At 41.9% G+C, this 15,361-nt stretch overlaps 1 protein-coding gene across 1 annotated transcript in view; it reads right to left on the reverse strand.

Annotated features, from left to right (window-relative positions):
• The window catches only part of tgfbr3 (transforming growth factor, beta receptor III), a 67,426-nt gene extending 59,607 nt beyond the window's left edge, over window positions 1–7,819 (reverse strand). The window contains exons 1-2 of the mRNA XM_030727166.1: window positions 7,574–7,819; window positions 775–952 (exon numbers count right to left, since the gene is read on the reverse strand). Coding sequence (XP_030583026.1) covers window positions 775–835 — 61 coding nt within the window. The 5' untranslated portion in view covers window positions 836–952; window positions 7,574–7,819. The remainder of the gene's footprint in view (window positions 1–774; window positions 953–7,573) is intronic.
• Between the last annotated feature and the right edge of the window lie 7,542 nt (window positions 7,820–15,361).

A 15,361-nucleotide genomic window follows, 5' to 3' on the forward strand; every position in this document is an offset into this window, starting at 1 on the left:
ACCCTGAGCATAACCTCAACACCATGTTTAGGAAAAAAGAATGGTTAGGGTCATCACCGATGATGATGATGATGAACTCTTTGATATAAAAGAGACATCAAATTTTGATACCTTTTTCCTGTAAATCGTTTAATTATATGATCTCCCTGAGTAATAATTGGCTTCCACGTTAAAAATAATTTTCTCTACCTGTGGTGCATATATGCACCTGTGTAGCAGTTTCTCTTTCTTTGCTTTGTCTCTATCACTGCTCTGAATTACTGAGTACTTGGCAGTTTCTGAGTCTCATTCCACCCAATCTGACAGATACATGCATGCCTGCTGAGTGTTTTGTATTGTGAGACTGAACTTGTCAGCACTTTCTTTAGTATAAATCTCCCTTACTCATGACTCTGACAAGCGCTGCCTAGAAAGGCATGCTGGGAGAAAGAGTGGAAAATCCCACAGCATGGGCAACATTTTGACCATGTAACAACATAGCAGTGCAAGGCTTCTATCAAAGTTTATATGGGCGTAACGACTCTGACTAATTCCATCTTCTGAAACCATATTGGAACCGAGTTAAATCGTACCTGCTCAGGTAACAGATAAACAACAAATACTAAGGTACGAACCAAAATCATGGCTCCGAACCTGAAGCATGAACCGAGCCTTGGTTTAGATGTTTTTGCCCTTATTGATTTAACAGGTTATATGCGTCATATACAGTCACATATCCGAGAACAGCTTGTTTCACATGAGCATAAAAAGGGACTTGAAGTGAATGAAACTTACCTGCAGATGCCAGGCAACATATTGCAAGAAGCATCAAGGGAACACGGGACCTTGTAGCCATTTTATTACTCTGCAGGTTCCAGTATGATAAAGAAGGATGAACTGGCCACACTCCAGCGTTTCACAAAGGTTTCCCTCCCTGCAAATGGGTCTGCAGAAAGCCACCTTCAAGTTCCAGCTGCAAAACAAAAATAAAAGCCGTCAGCCAGAAAAAGCAGGTTCAATTAAAGAGTTTCCAAACAGCAGGGGGCCGGGCTCTGCTTAATACACGCCGTGGGAGTGATGAGATGAGACCAGAAGAGAAGCACTTAGGAGACCAGGGGATTAATCTTGGAGGGTTAATTGGAGGTTATGCATGCTTCAAAGGGCCATGCTGCACACACCTTCCCAGCCGCTCAGAGTGTGTGGGATGGATGGATGGCTTGCTGGGTGTTAACACTCCAGAACATGCCACAGGTTATTAACGCACTTTCATTTAAAGAGTCGGGAAACTCTAGTGGGGTCTTGAGTAAGGAGCTTAGTACCACCACACTAATTACCATGACCCTGACTGAAGCTTTAACTTCAGTAATCTAAGTCTACTCACCGCCATGACAGGGAAAAATCATGCTCAGCCACACACAAACATATCCTAATTTTACAGTTCCTCTCACACAAGAAGTTACAGCATTACAGCATACAGACACTGCTACAGCATGTCGCCCTGTTAGTTTGGACCTTATTAATTATTTGGACTGGCTCTTCCACTGAACAGACCTCCACCAGCATTTAAACAAACATTCACAGGAGAAATCAGTTTAAGTGCTGATGAACTTACACATACAGGCCCGTTAATGGGGAAAGGTGTCAAGTTTTAATTATCAAAGTGATTTTTAAACATCTTTTTTTGAGAGAAAAAATAATCTTAAACCCATCTAGAAGACTGAAAAAGATGTCAGCCTCCAATCCTTCCATGTCAAAGCTGGTAGAGTATGTAAGGTGTGTCAGAGTGGTTGAGAGAACAGGAAACCAAAACAAGTTCTAGTCTGAATCAGTCAAAAAGTTACACTGTAAACCCGGATAAGCTGAATCTGCTTAAAAAACCAAAGTAACTCGTTGCCTTAAATTTTTTAAGTAATGAAACAGTTCATTTAACTCAGCCTATTAAGTAAGCACTACTCCATTTCCAGTTGAACTAAATTGTATGTTCTAATTGACCAAAACTTATCTTTTATAGTTCATGAAAAAATAAAATGTCTTTTGATCAATCAATCCCCCCTATCCTTTTCATGGCTGTGTGGGGGGGTGGGGGCTGGAGCCTATCCCAGCTGACAAGGCAGTAAGATGCAGGGTACACCCCGTACAGGTCACCAGCCTGTTGCAGGGCTGACACAGACAACCATTCACACCTGTGGGTAATTTAGAGAGACCAATTAACCTAACCCCAGTAACTGCATGTCTTCAGATTGTGGGGGAAAACCCACACAGACACAGGGAGAACATACATGAGTCCACATAGCAAGAGTCCCAGACTAAGGTGGAACTGAACCCAGACTATCAGATAGCTATTCTAGCTGTGAGGCAGCAGTGCTAACCACCACACCACCATGCTGCCCAGTAACACACATATTTTTACAGTGTTGAACTGTGTCTGTTTAAATTTGGTAAATAAACATGATAAAACTCAGCCCTGCTGAATGCTGGTACATTAACATTTACAAATAACATTTGTCCATGGAACAATAAAAAAACTATACGAGAGAGCGTTGTGAACAAAAACACCAAATGTCTACTATTCCAAACAGCGAGAGGCCTGGGCCAAGCCGGAATTGAACCCAGACCTTCTAGATGGCATTCTACCTGTGAGGTAGGACTGCTAACCATCACACCACCATGCAGCTGCACATTAATCCAGTCTGTTAAAACTGGTATAAAGTAGATCTTTAGCAGGTGCAAAACTAAGTTGTTTGAACTCAAACACATGATTACAATAAGATAGACCATCAAAAAGTACAGTCTACTCAGCATTAACAAGTAATGTTCACATTCTAGGTCATTTTAAGTAATATGAACTCAATATTTTTAAGTGGAATCAAAATCTGGGTTTATAGTGTAACCTTTCTAGGTTTCACTTTCCAGTTTACACAAACTGAACACCAGAACAGCTTCTCCCAAACGCTGCAAAATGGCAGAGGGTTAACATGCCAACAGATAAATAAGCTTATGACAGAAAAGAGGAAAACTATCAGCATTCACAGGCTATATAAGGCTATCACAAAAGCTTCAGCAGCATGCATGTCAGCGTGTCTGTGGGCAAACCCTCCCCACACATGTCAGCTGCTACCTTTGGGAAAAACCCGCTTTAGAGGCCTTTAACTTTTTCACAAACATTTCCAAACACCTTCTGAAATAAGGGCAGATTATAACAACAGCTGCAGAACCATTACAGTTTGGAAATCATTACACAAAAATGAAGAACACCATTTTTTATTGATTTTGATACAACCTTTATTTTAGCAGTATAACATTTACCAAATTTATGGCAAAAAGCGTCATTATTATGGTTAATTGCTATCTTGATTATCTACCACAATTATTCACATTATATTTGAAATGTTTACATTTGTCTTTGTTACAGGAGATTACCTTAAACGTTATAATTTAGATGAAAAACTAAATGGGGGAAACGGGGGTTCAGTCAGGAGTTGGGCCAGCCGCTGTTTTTGACCACGAGGCCCATCTTGCAAAAGCAACAGTGTGATATCAGCCACAGACATGCCTATTACCAGTATTTTTAATGCATTTTATCAAGGTTATAAACTCCAGTATCAGTAGAACACTGCAGTAAATAAAAGAGAAAGGTGCCTTCAAAACATAGCATAATAAGGGTGAGACTAGAGGAGCAGAGCAGATAAGGAACATGTGGCTGTGCTGTTCTTACATTCTGACAAGCATTAATAAAAACAGCACATTTAGAACCTAATATATACCAGTGAAAGCAAGCATGCTTTTCCATTTCCACTAATCCAGGTCATTGTTTTTCAAGGGCTAAATCACGATGAAAAAGTGCACTCCTGAAAGACTTACATGGTGCAAAGTTATTCTGAGGAATCCTCTGAGCTCTGACTGGCTCTCAGTTGGTACTGGCTATGTTCTGCAGCCACAATCAAAACATTTTTTTACAAAGATGTGGTCCACAGAAAAAAGTCATGCAAACTTCTTCTCTGAGTGATGTCTGATTCTTTGCGGCAACAAAAGTGAAACCGTGGTGGAAGTGTTGTAACAAGAATCGCATGTCTTCACACTCTAAAGGTGCTGCATGGAAGAATCTATGTGACCTGTGCTGAACTATAGGGTGAATATGGGAAGTGATGCACAAAGTACTGAGGTGCATCACTGTGCAGTCCAAGCAGCTTGCACAGGACAAAAGGGCCTTTCACTGTGTGGCAGCTGCAGGGGCTGGGAAGTCATTTTGGAAGATCATGACAAATATTACACTTTCAGCTTGTCAGTGAGAGTCAGAGCGCTCTCTCTGATTTATGCTGCTGCTTGACCTTCATCTCCTTGCTGACTAAACAAAGCTAAACTGTGTTGCAATACCTTTTGGGAAGCAAAGACCAAATCAAAGGAGACTTTCTTGACTTAAAACAGTGTGTAACTCTTTTGATGTCTCTGGTTGGACTCACATTTGCAGTGGGGTAGAATAATAAGGAAGCTGTGGTAAAACAGCTTTTAAGACGGCTGTGTGAAAAAGATTTAGACATAGCCTTTTGAAAGCTGTTTTGGGTTGGAGCTAAAGGTTTTACTCCCAAACCTTCATGCTACGCTGATGCTTCTGTTGCAGCAACAACTCAAATCACCTCATGTGACTTCTTCTCAACCCTGACCGTCTAAGCCGAGCAACTATTTCACTCAAAGAGGATCTGGAAAGTACATTAGAGCATGCAGACCCCAGACTGAACGTACCGAGCATCGCTGAAACCAAGATGAATACTTGTGGTCACTTAAGTGTCGAAGGCCCGGCTTATATCTGTGTCATTACATATGCATACGAGACCAGAGGGCATATACACTGTTTCTGTCATCCTGTAATAAAAAGCCACAAAGACAGCAACAGCACAAAAGGCTGAGCCAGTGTCTGTGTTATATGCTGCATGTTGTGGTGTATGAGTAAGCTGTTAGGATTAATACTCATAAGTCATTTTGAAAATCATGCGGTCATAAGATCTGTTCAGTGATCTCCAGAGAGCTCTTCGGCACTTTCGGTGTGTTGTGATACACGATACTAGAATATCAAACTTGATACTGATACCCAGAAAAATACTTGATACCAGCAGTCTATTTTCAACATCATGGGCAGAAAAATGACACAAAACTAAGAAGCATAATTTTTTTAATGAAGATTATCAATGAAAACACTATCTTATATATATATATATATATATATATATATATATATATATATATATATATATATATATATATATATATAATAGCATAAAAAGTAGGAAGCTTTGTGTGTTTGGTTGATTAGTTCTTTGTTGTAACGATGCTTCTCTGCAGTAACTCTTACCTGTTGGAAAGCCTGTTTATTCCCATTCATTGGAGCCATATTCATAAGGAAAATGCATCTGTGGGTTGAGCAGCAGAGTTGAGTATGTGGGCTGTGCCCATGAAAAACTTGCCAAATCTTTTCTGCCAAACAGCTGATTCTGCTACTGACTCTTGTTTTGAGCTTCTGGTATCCCACTCAGGCTTTTCATCATTGGAGGCAATCGCAATGCAGAGATATGGAGATGATATTCTGAAGGCTTTTCATGGGCACAGCCCACATACTCAACTCTGCTGCTCAACCCACAGATGCATTTTCCTTACAAATACGGCTCCAATTAATGGGAATAAACAGGCTTTCCAATGTGTATGATTTATTACAAAGAAGCATCATTACAACAAAGAAATAATCAACCAAACACAAACGTCCTTACTTTCTGTGCTAAGGTTAAATGACAGATATTTTCAGATTCTCTGTCTGAAGCAGTGCCGTGTTTATGGTGACCTGGCACTATATTTTCATTGCTAATCAAATAGAGTTGGTAAGGTCGGCTGCCACTGCCTCTGTCTCGCTGCTGGTAGACTTTCCTCAGCTTCAATCTGGGACTTTAAGAGATACAAATAATGGTGTTATCCTGTTAAATTAACACTGATAACCTTTACTGCCTAGCTCCAACATTTTATTATTAGCCATAATTGCTAGCAGCTACCTTAATGTTAACAGATGGTTAATACTTCAGTGTTGCAGGTGAAAGGCGGGGCGGTGCGCCTGCCTAGCACAACACCAGTGCGGTGGTACTGATACTGTTGCAGATGAGCATCTTATCAGATCATTATTTTTACTATGGATTGGTATCCCAGTATTGATTTTTTGGGACAACCCTAGTATGTGCACATGCTAATGCTGACAAACCACCAAACACTCCATTCATTTCATCACAACTGTGCAGCCAAAGAATTTCTTAATACTCAACAACTCCCACTGCTCACACTTCCTGTTCCAAAGGGGACACCAGCCAGATACAAGAATAAATACAGAATAAACGGGGCTCTATGGAGTTGTAGTCCATAGTTGTAGTTTGGTGGGTGGCATGTAAGCACAGTTGGCTGGCAAACAGTAAAAGCATTGAGTCTGTCTTCATTAATTTTCAGCCATTTGATTAACAAAAAGTTGAATATCCTTGAGTATAAGAAAACCTTTTCAGTACTGGTGATTTTTCTTTGGCTCTAACTTGGCGACAAAAGTTACTCTCTGCAGGGAAAACTTAGAGTAGGTATCTTATCTCGCCAATCCATCACAGAGCTCATACAGAAACACAGACAGAGAGTCATCAACCTAACCTAACAGGCTTTGGACTGTGGGAGGAAAGCAGAGAACCTGGACAGAGCCCACACAGGCAGAGGGCTACCAGAGGGCTCAAACCAGGGACCGTTTTCCTGTGAGGCAACAGTGCTAACCCCTGCACCACTATGCTGCCCAACTAAAATGCAAATAAAATACCTTTTGGATGAGTAACTTGGTGTGCTTTTGATATATTTTTTAAATAAGCGGGTGATTAATCAACAAATTCCTCTGTAATAAATGTATGCAGTAATATCCCTGCACTCGGGCATGTGTGCAGTTGGTACAAATGCAGGCACTGCGCAGATGCAATAAGCTAAAGGAATTTAATTCCTCTCCCAAAACATGACCAAGCATCTTCCCTCCTAACAGCTTTCACACCAGGGCCTGAGAGCCCACCGTGACTCCCGTATCAGTCACAATCATTTTCATTGAGAGCATCAAAAACACGTGTTGACCCCCTGAGTTTGTCTCTGAAATGCTCGCGCTGTCAGTCACGTTTGAGCCCGCAGAGGCGCGTGGACCGTGGAAAGTACACACGTGCGTGCGCGCGCGCACACAGTACCATCCTGTTGTCCCAGTGAAGGGAGCACCTCACTCACTCCGTGTTTACCTGCGGGGGGGTTTAAACCAGCTTACTTATCAAACACAACCAAAGCAGCCATAAAGCGGACGTAAGAGCGAGCGAGTGTGAGCGGTTAGCCCGAAGCTTCAGGGCGGAGAGGCGGCCGGAGAGGCGGCAGGAGGGAGGGCATGTCAGCGCAGTCATGACAGATGTTCTGCTGGAGTTCTGAGCGGCTGAGTACACGGAGCGTTTTTACAGACTCACACAGACACGGTGCTGCATGACATCCTGTAGCTAACCCTCTCTTTGGGACAGAAGCTAAGCGCTATCTAGTCAAAGCTCTTAAAAACAGGCGGACGTACCACTGCAGTCTTCAGAAAATGCCCAAGAAAGCTCGGCTGAAGTTGAGGTCGCTCCGGTGGATGCGGATATCGGAGTCGTTGTTTCGGCCGTACTTTCACACAGCTACAACATTTAGGAAGTAAAAATCACCGGGAACGATGTCGACGTGGTGTTTTATCAGCTTGTGTTCAAACAGCCCCTTGCTCAAAGTTTCTAACAGATTACTACTATCTGTCTGCCTTTTCACTGGGGGCTTCATCTGGGGGCGGGGCCTGGATGAGGGGGCGGAGCTGCTGTTACAGAGCTTCCTAAAGCAGGGTACACGGTCCCCGCTGGAGCCCCCGCAGGAGCATCAAGGTCTTTAAGTGATTTATTCTTACCTACTATACACATCCAAATGTGAGACTTTACCCATGTCTTAGAGGGCCGTGCAGTAAAACATACGGACTGCTACTGTGTAGGCTTGCTGCAGTCAGTCTCATCACATCAGGGCCCTGTGGGGCCTGTTATGCCAGGTTATGAAAATATTGGGTTAATCAAGGGTCTTGTATCTAATGATCACTCAGCACAGCAGTGATGTCCACCTTTTGCTGCTCCAGCAGCATGAGGGCTTCACTTCAAATCATGAAAATAATCATGTTACAAGGTGTTTGGATGAGAGGTGCTTCTACATAATGCAACATGTAATGTTCAGTTTGTTACACAGCTGCATTTACAGGATTCTGTGCAATTACAGTTTTAAAAAGCATCATTAATAATGAACACTGAAAGGTGCTATGTTGCATAATATGACTATTTCATAATTCATATATAAGCTTTAACTAAATAAGCTCAAACTGTGGTATTATGTATTTAACTGAGACAAACATTGTAGGTACACCTTGTTTTAAGTGGCAGCTGTCAGGACCACTGCTGCAGGGACAGCTGTGATAACTGTAAGTTTGTGAGCTGAAAAATGTCTTTTGACAACTTTACTTACTCCCAAAGATAAAAATGTCTAAAGTATCTAATCTGTACTTGATGTGTATGCTTTTGGGGTGCATGTTATCACCAGGGAGACAATGGTACATACACTATATCACCAAAAGTATTCACTCACCATCCAGATCATTGAATCCAGGTGTTCCAGTCACTTCCACAGGTGTATAAACCAGCACCTAGGCATTCAGACTGCTTCTACCAACATCAGTGAAAGAATGGGTCGCTCTCAGGAGCTCAGTGAGTTCCAGCGTGGTACCGTGATAGGATGATACCTGTGCAACAAGTCCAGTCACTGCTAAATATTCCACAGTCAGCTGTTAGTGGGATTATAACAAAGTGGAAGTGATTGGGAACGACAGCAGCTCAGCCATGAAGTGGTAGGCCATGTAAAATCACAGAGTGGGGTCAGAGGATGCTGAGGGTCATAGTGCACAGAGGTCACCAACTTTCTGCAGAGTCAATCACTACAAACCTCCAACCTTCATGTGACCTTCAGATCAGCTCAAGAACAGTGAGAGCTTCATGGATGGGTTTCCATGGCAGCTGCATCCAAGCCTTACATCACCAAGCTCAATGCAAAGCGTCGGATGCAGTGGTGTAAAGCACGCCGCCACTGGACTCTAGAGCAGTGGAGACGTGTTCTCTGGAGGGATAACAAAGCAGCTCCATAAAGACATGGATGAGCCAGTTTGGTGTGGAAGAACGTGACTGGCCTGCACAGAGTCCTGACCTCAGCCTGATAGAACACCTTTGGGATGGATTAGAGTGGAGACTGTGAGCCAGGCCTTCTCTCCAACATCAGTGTCTGACCTCACAGATGTCCTTCTGGAAGAATGGTCAGAAATTCCCATAAACACTCCTAAACCTGTGGAAAGACTTCCCAGAAGAGCTGAAGCTGTTATAGCTGCAAAGGGTGGGCCCACATCATATTAAACCCTCTGGATTAAGGATGGATGTTACTCAGGTTCATGTGTGAGTGAAAGCAGACGAGTGAATACTGTTGGCAGTGTGGTGTACGGACAGAGAAACATTCAGTCATTGCTGCTATGAGAGGAAACATCCTACATTAATAAAAGCAAACATTTCAGAAATACAGTAGAAGCCATTTTTCCTCTGCCCTCAGTGTTTATTGTCAGCAATCAATATTTGTTACTGGCATGTAAATTAGGCCATAGGAAGCAAGCAGGAGTTTATTTGGAGATCTTTATAACTGATTTAATGATCTGTCTCAAATCCCCCGAACGCCTGAGAGTGCTTTAAGCCTGTTATGACAGCTGAATTCTGTTTAAGCTGCTTCAGTTTCAGGACCATTACACATCTGAATACATCAGCACCATCATTAATGTTGAAGTACTCCTGTGCTTTTCCTACTGTTTCCTACAGTGTCTGCTGTGAAAAGGCCACATGCACTCAGTTTGGGTTTATTATTTATATCAGCACTGTGAAAATGCAGTGACATTACCATCAGCACAGAGAGCAGCACTGACTGTGTCTGACAGCCTCACCAGGCTTAACATGCAGTCAACAATTACTTAGTATTATCAGTATTTCCTAGCCTGTACCTCATACCCCTGCTCCCCCCAGATTAGAGGACAGACATGTCATTGTGGAAGACTCCAATACGGACCAAAGTGTTTCATCATAAGCAGCCAAATTTTGTATTGATTTACAATAATCCTCCACAATAAGGGGACCAGTGAAGCTGTTCCAGCAAAAATGCCCCTAGAAGCAGAACAGAGCCATCGAATATGATCAGTGCAGAGGTGAAGGACCGAGGTTTGGCTTTATCCTCTGACTGCAGTGAGTCTGTTGAATGGTGCAGGGGGGCTGTGACGTGATGATGGTCAAAGACCACCACAGGGCCTCAGTACAGTGTGACTGACATACTTCAGATGCTTTTTGTCAGACAACAAGACAACACAAAATACATTTTCCATTCTGTGAAATGAAGCAGCGCAGACAGGAAACAGCCATCCTCAAACAGCATTCAGTAACCATTATGGATTTAAAGTGGCTGTAAATAACAAACAGGAAGGACATCTGGGAATGCTTTTGGAATGATCCACAGACTCTTGTATGATATATATTTTTCAGCTTTACATGTGAAGCTTTTCATCAGGATCCTTTCAGTATAAATAAAGAAATTATCAGTTGCATATTTGGAATCTCAGTCAGTTATATGTTTAAATTCTGAGTGGCTTCTAATATTAGGATGTAATTTCTTTTTTTTGCAGCTCTCACAAGAAATTTTTGTCACATCCTTTTATTCCCCCACCCCTGCACCCCCATCACAATCACTAAACTGTGTGTTCCACAGTGATGGGTGCGTGTGAAAGCTCTCACACGCTGCTAAACAAACACTCTGCTGTGATACCAGCGAAAAGGAGATGCTGTGTGACTGGGTACAGCATAAATGTCAGCTTACCGATTCACCGCTAATGAGACGGCACCTGTGACAAGAGGGAAGGAAACTTTTGTTGTGGAAAACACACAAAAACACACTGATGTGCTGCTTCTGAGAGCTGACAAGGAAACGCTCAAAGGGATCAAATTATTTTACATCTCATACATATGCATGTCTCCCTTAAAGTGTTCCACTTTGTTTATTTACACTGTGTTCGGGCTGTGAGTACAGCTGAGATGAAGGGGAATAGAAAGTGTAACCGTGCATCAAAGATATGAGCAATCTGAAGCTTCTTCACTTTCCATTAATGCAGCTCCTGTTCTCCACTCTTTGTTGACCCAGTTGATTGCACTAGCTGTCGAGTCCAACCACGCTCCGCGCTCATATTGCTCTACTTTGAGTGTTACTGCATGAAATAATAAGGGCTCTTAGCTGAACCGCATTACAGGCAAGAGAAAAACTACAGTTTTAGACAATTTTGCTTAAACGTGTTCATTTTTGTTATTTTCTGTCATTGCTGGATGTGTTTGATGCAGTAAATATAAACTCCAGACACAGATCTGCTGAGTAACCAGAACACGTGAAACTGTTGTGTTCAGCTCCTTTAAATAAAGCTGTGCAGACACGTTCAGTGGCTTTCTTTACTGGAAGGATCGTTTCTCTTCTACAGCACTGTCAGTTTGTGCGTTACACAAAGAGACGCCAAAATGAGGAGGGCCATAAAATACACACAGAATCAAGTTTAGAGCATAAGCTCATCTTCAGTCCTTTACAGGGTGAAATAGGATGAAAACAGTTACACTGCGGTGGGTTTAACAGAACAGTGAATCGTGCAGCATCAATATCACATTTCAAACATCAGTATTCGACAGTATTGTGCTGTTCCACTGATGTGCACGAGTCACAAACAGGAAGAGGTCAACTTGGACCGTTTTCAGCATCAGTGAAACTTTTTATGCTGTCCTGCAGCTCCACAGCCAATCAGAGATCACAGCACAGCCCTGCAGCGAAGACTTCATGACGAGGGCGTTCACCTGATCACACCTGAAAGCCCCTCACAGAACACGCAACACTTTCAAACACACTACAACTAAAAGAATTTTACAGAAGTGGTCGAGATTAAAAGCTTTATTTTAATTTAAATAACTAGTTACAGAATAAACTGTAACTAAGAAGCCTTTTGCTGTGTACACACTGCTTTCAGAGCTGACTGCCTCAGAGGAAAGGTTGTGTTCACCTGCTGCATTATTGTTATTAAGAGATGGAGCATCCATCCATCTAAGTTAAGATGTGTGGAGAGGTCACATGGTCTTTGGATTGGTCTGAAAATGGATTAAAAACAACAGTCCGCACTGAAATAGAAATCAAATGTTTGTGCAGTGATTGGATCCCAGTTTCACCATAAAAGCAGAGCTGTACAGTAATGAAAACCCTCTCATCTCTCCTGTTAGCGATTTGAAATGAAAGTGAGGACATGTGAGGTACCGTGCTGGTCAGCACCCAGAACCAGCAGGAGCTTCAACGCTTTTTTTTTTCTGTTTTTGTTGCCTTTGTGTGTTTGAGAAAATGTGAGGCAGCAAATCCTTCTTCACTCGGGTCATCTGATAAGACCCTGCAGCCGAGCTCAGCACAGTCCAAAAACAACCCTGCCCTGTTCAAGTGTGGCCCACAGATATGGCTGGAGCTCGGACAAAGCAAAGGGGATTATCAGTGCGATAACAAGTTATTGTATTCATTCAGAAAAGATTGTTTCAACCTGATTCAAGACAAAACATGTAATAGATAAAAGTTTGCTCTTACTTACTTACACAAGCAAACATCTGACCGTCTTTAAACCACGGAGACGGTGCTGGTAGAACTTTTCCTTCAATAAAGCTAAAGAAAAATGGTGCTGTATGAGTCTGCTGAGCACAGATAGTTTAAGCTCATATCTGTTATTAAAAGGCAGCTCAGTATCATTTTAAATGTGGCAGAGCTGCATTACTGTAAGGCTGTTATTTACTCTGTAATTTACAGCTTCCTTCAGGGAAGAAAAATGTTGATTTTTGTGGTGATTTCATCACTCAGCCCGTTAGTGATGGAGACTTATTCAGAAGTCCTTCTGGGGGGTTCTTATTTAAATTTGGGAGCTGAAAAATAAGAGATGCCTTTTATTTAGACAGCATAAATGTCGTGTAATAAAAATGTGGATTCTGTTGCCCTCTTATGGATGATCATGTTTCCTCCTCTTCAGTGGAGGACTCAGCAGGAGAGGTGCAGTCCTTTCCTGAACCTGCTCCAGGGTCATAAAACTGATGTAGCATTGTTATGGTGTTCAAACATTCAGAATTATTAGAGCACCTTTAATAGTCACTACTATGACTCCTATGACCTGAGAACCTACACAGACAAACACATTTAACAAGATCACCTTTGCTGCCAGGACGTTATTTATGTGTATGAGTTTTGTACTGCTCATTTTTTTCTTGGATTTTCTTCAGGTCCCACTGGACTTTGGGGAGAAGGACGAATAGAGCCAGATGATATTAGTTATCTTTCTGCTGTGGAGTTGCTGCTGAATTTAGGATCATTTTAGGAATTTTCTAAAGCAAATACAAGTCCAAACACTACAGTTAAAGTGTGAGCTTCAAACTACTTAATGTTTAAATATTGTAAATGATATTAATCATTGTGACTTGCTGTGTTGTTGTTTGAATTAGAGTTCATTCTCACTTTTTAATGTTAGCTTACCTGGTACAGAAAGATGCATCACTGAAGGTTTAAAGGTAAGTCCTTTAAAGCAGCATCAGGGTTTTGTTGGGTTACTGGTTAGCAGCAGCTAAACGTGTGAACGCTGTTTTCTTTATGTTTGTTTGTTCAAAAACAAATACTCGAGGTTTCTCCTCACTTTTGTAACATCGGCAGGGCCGAGCCTCTTCCTTTATGACCTCCTCCCTTCTCAACAAGCTTCCTGTCATTGTCCGGGAACTCACTGTGTCCATATTTATGCTCCGATTCCAGGCTCATTCTGCCTGTTCCTTTCACTTTCTGCACTTCCCTGCATTTGCTCTGGTCACTGTTTGACTCCTTTTCCTGCTCCACAGGTACATTTACTACACTGAAATTTTGTTTCATGCAAAATAAATCACAATAAACATGTAAACACTAGTTTTTCTTTACAGTTCATTCACTGCATTCAAACTTCTCTTTAACATTCAGATGTACAGTTGGGGCTCCTTTAGAAAAGCCTTCAGAAAACAGATTATGTAATGCTGAGAATTTGCTTCCAGGGGTTTAAATGACAGCCAAACAAAACTATGACTATTCCAGTTAAATCATTTACGGGTATGAAGGACATAAAGCATGTCAGCCTACTTTTACACTCATTGCGCCACACAGTTTTGGCCATGGCTCCATCTTGTGGACAAAAGGTGTAAGTGATTAATATTTTTACTCACAAGCTAACAGGCTGTTTAAAAGTGCAATATTTCTCACGTCACCTTAGAAAAAATTAATTGAGCAAGTAAGTTACATATAAAAATATAGACACATGCCCTCCCCGACACACACTCATTTGGTACCCGTGCCAAGTAGTGCAAGTTCCTGCTGGCACCCAGTTTGCTTCATCTGCTTCCTATCAGCTCAAAGCAGTCTGCTCAGTCTCCTCTGGCCTCCAGCATCAAGAAGGTATTTTCTCACAGAGAACACTGCAAACCCCAGAGATGGGTGTGTGGAAATATCCCAGTAGATCAGCAGTCTCTGACCAGCCCGTCCAGCACCAACCACATCATGTTCAAAGTCACTTACACCTTTTTCCCCATTCTGATGCTCACTCTGAACTTCAGCAGGTCGTCTCGGCCACGTCTACAGGTAAATGCACTGAGTTGCTGTTGAACAGGTGCACAATTTAACAAAGTGGCTGGTGTGTGTGTGTGTGTGTGTGTGTGTGTGTGTGTGTGTGTGTGTGTGTGTGTGTGTGAGAGAGAGAGAGAGCGAGAGAGAGAGAGAGAGAGAGAGTTCAGATAATGATAATTAGTGATTATATGTCCACAGTAAGGGCTTTCAGTAAGAGCAATTAGATTTGTCCATGAGTAAACACTGAAAATGCTAAATGCTTTTTATTCACATGCTTTGAGATATTTAAAGAGGTACAAAAAAGAAAAAGAAAAAAGAGGAAAAAATAATTATTAATTCTCCGCGTTTCGTGTTTTATATTTGTTTGCTGTAAAATTGTTAACTGTAGCCTTAAATTTGAGTTGAAGTTGAGCTAAAACATCCACTAATAATAATAAACCCGGTCATATTAAGTACATGAGCCTAGATCATCATTTCCAGGAAGCAAAGTTGTGTCTGCTTCAAGTGATCCTCGTAAAAGTCAACTTCCTATCGAGCCCTCTGTTTTCTACTCTTTCACAGCCAAGCGAAGCCTTCAAACTTTTACTGT

Source organism: Archocentrus centrarchus, chromosome 4, assembly GCF_007364275.1.
Source record: "Archocentrus centrarchus isolate MPI-CPG fArcCen1 chromosome 4, fArcCen1, whole genome shotgun sequence".
NCBI classification, from domain to species: Eukaryota; Metazoa; Chordata; class Actinopteri; order Cichliformes; family Cichlidae; genus Archocentrus; species Archocentrus centrarchus.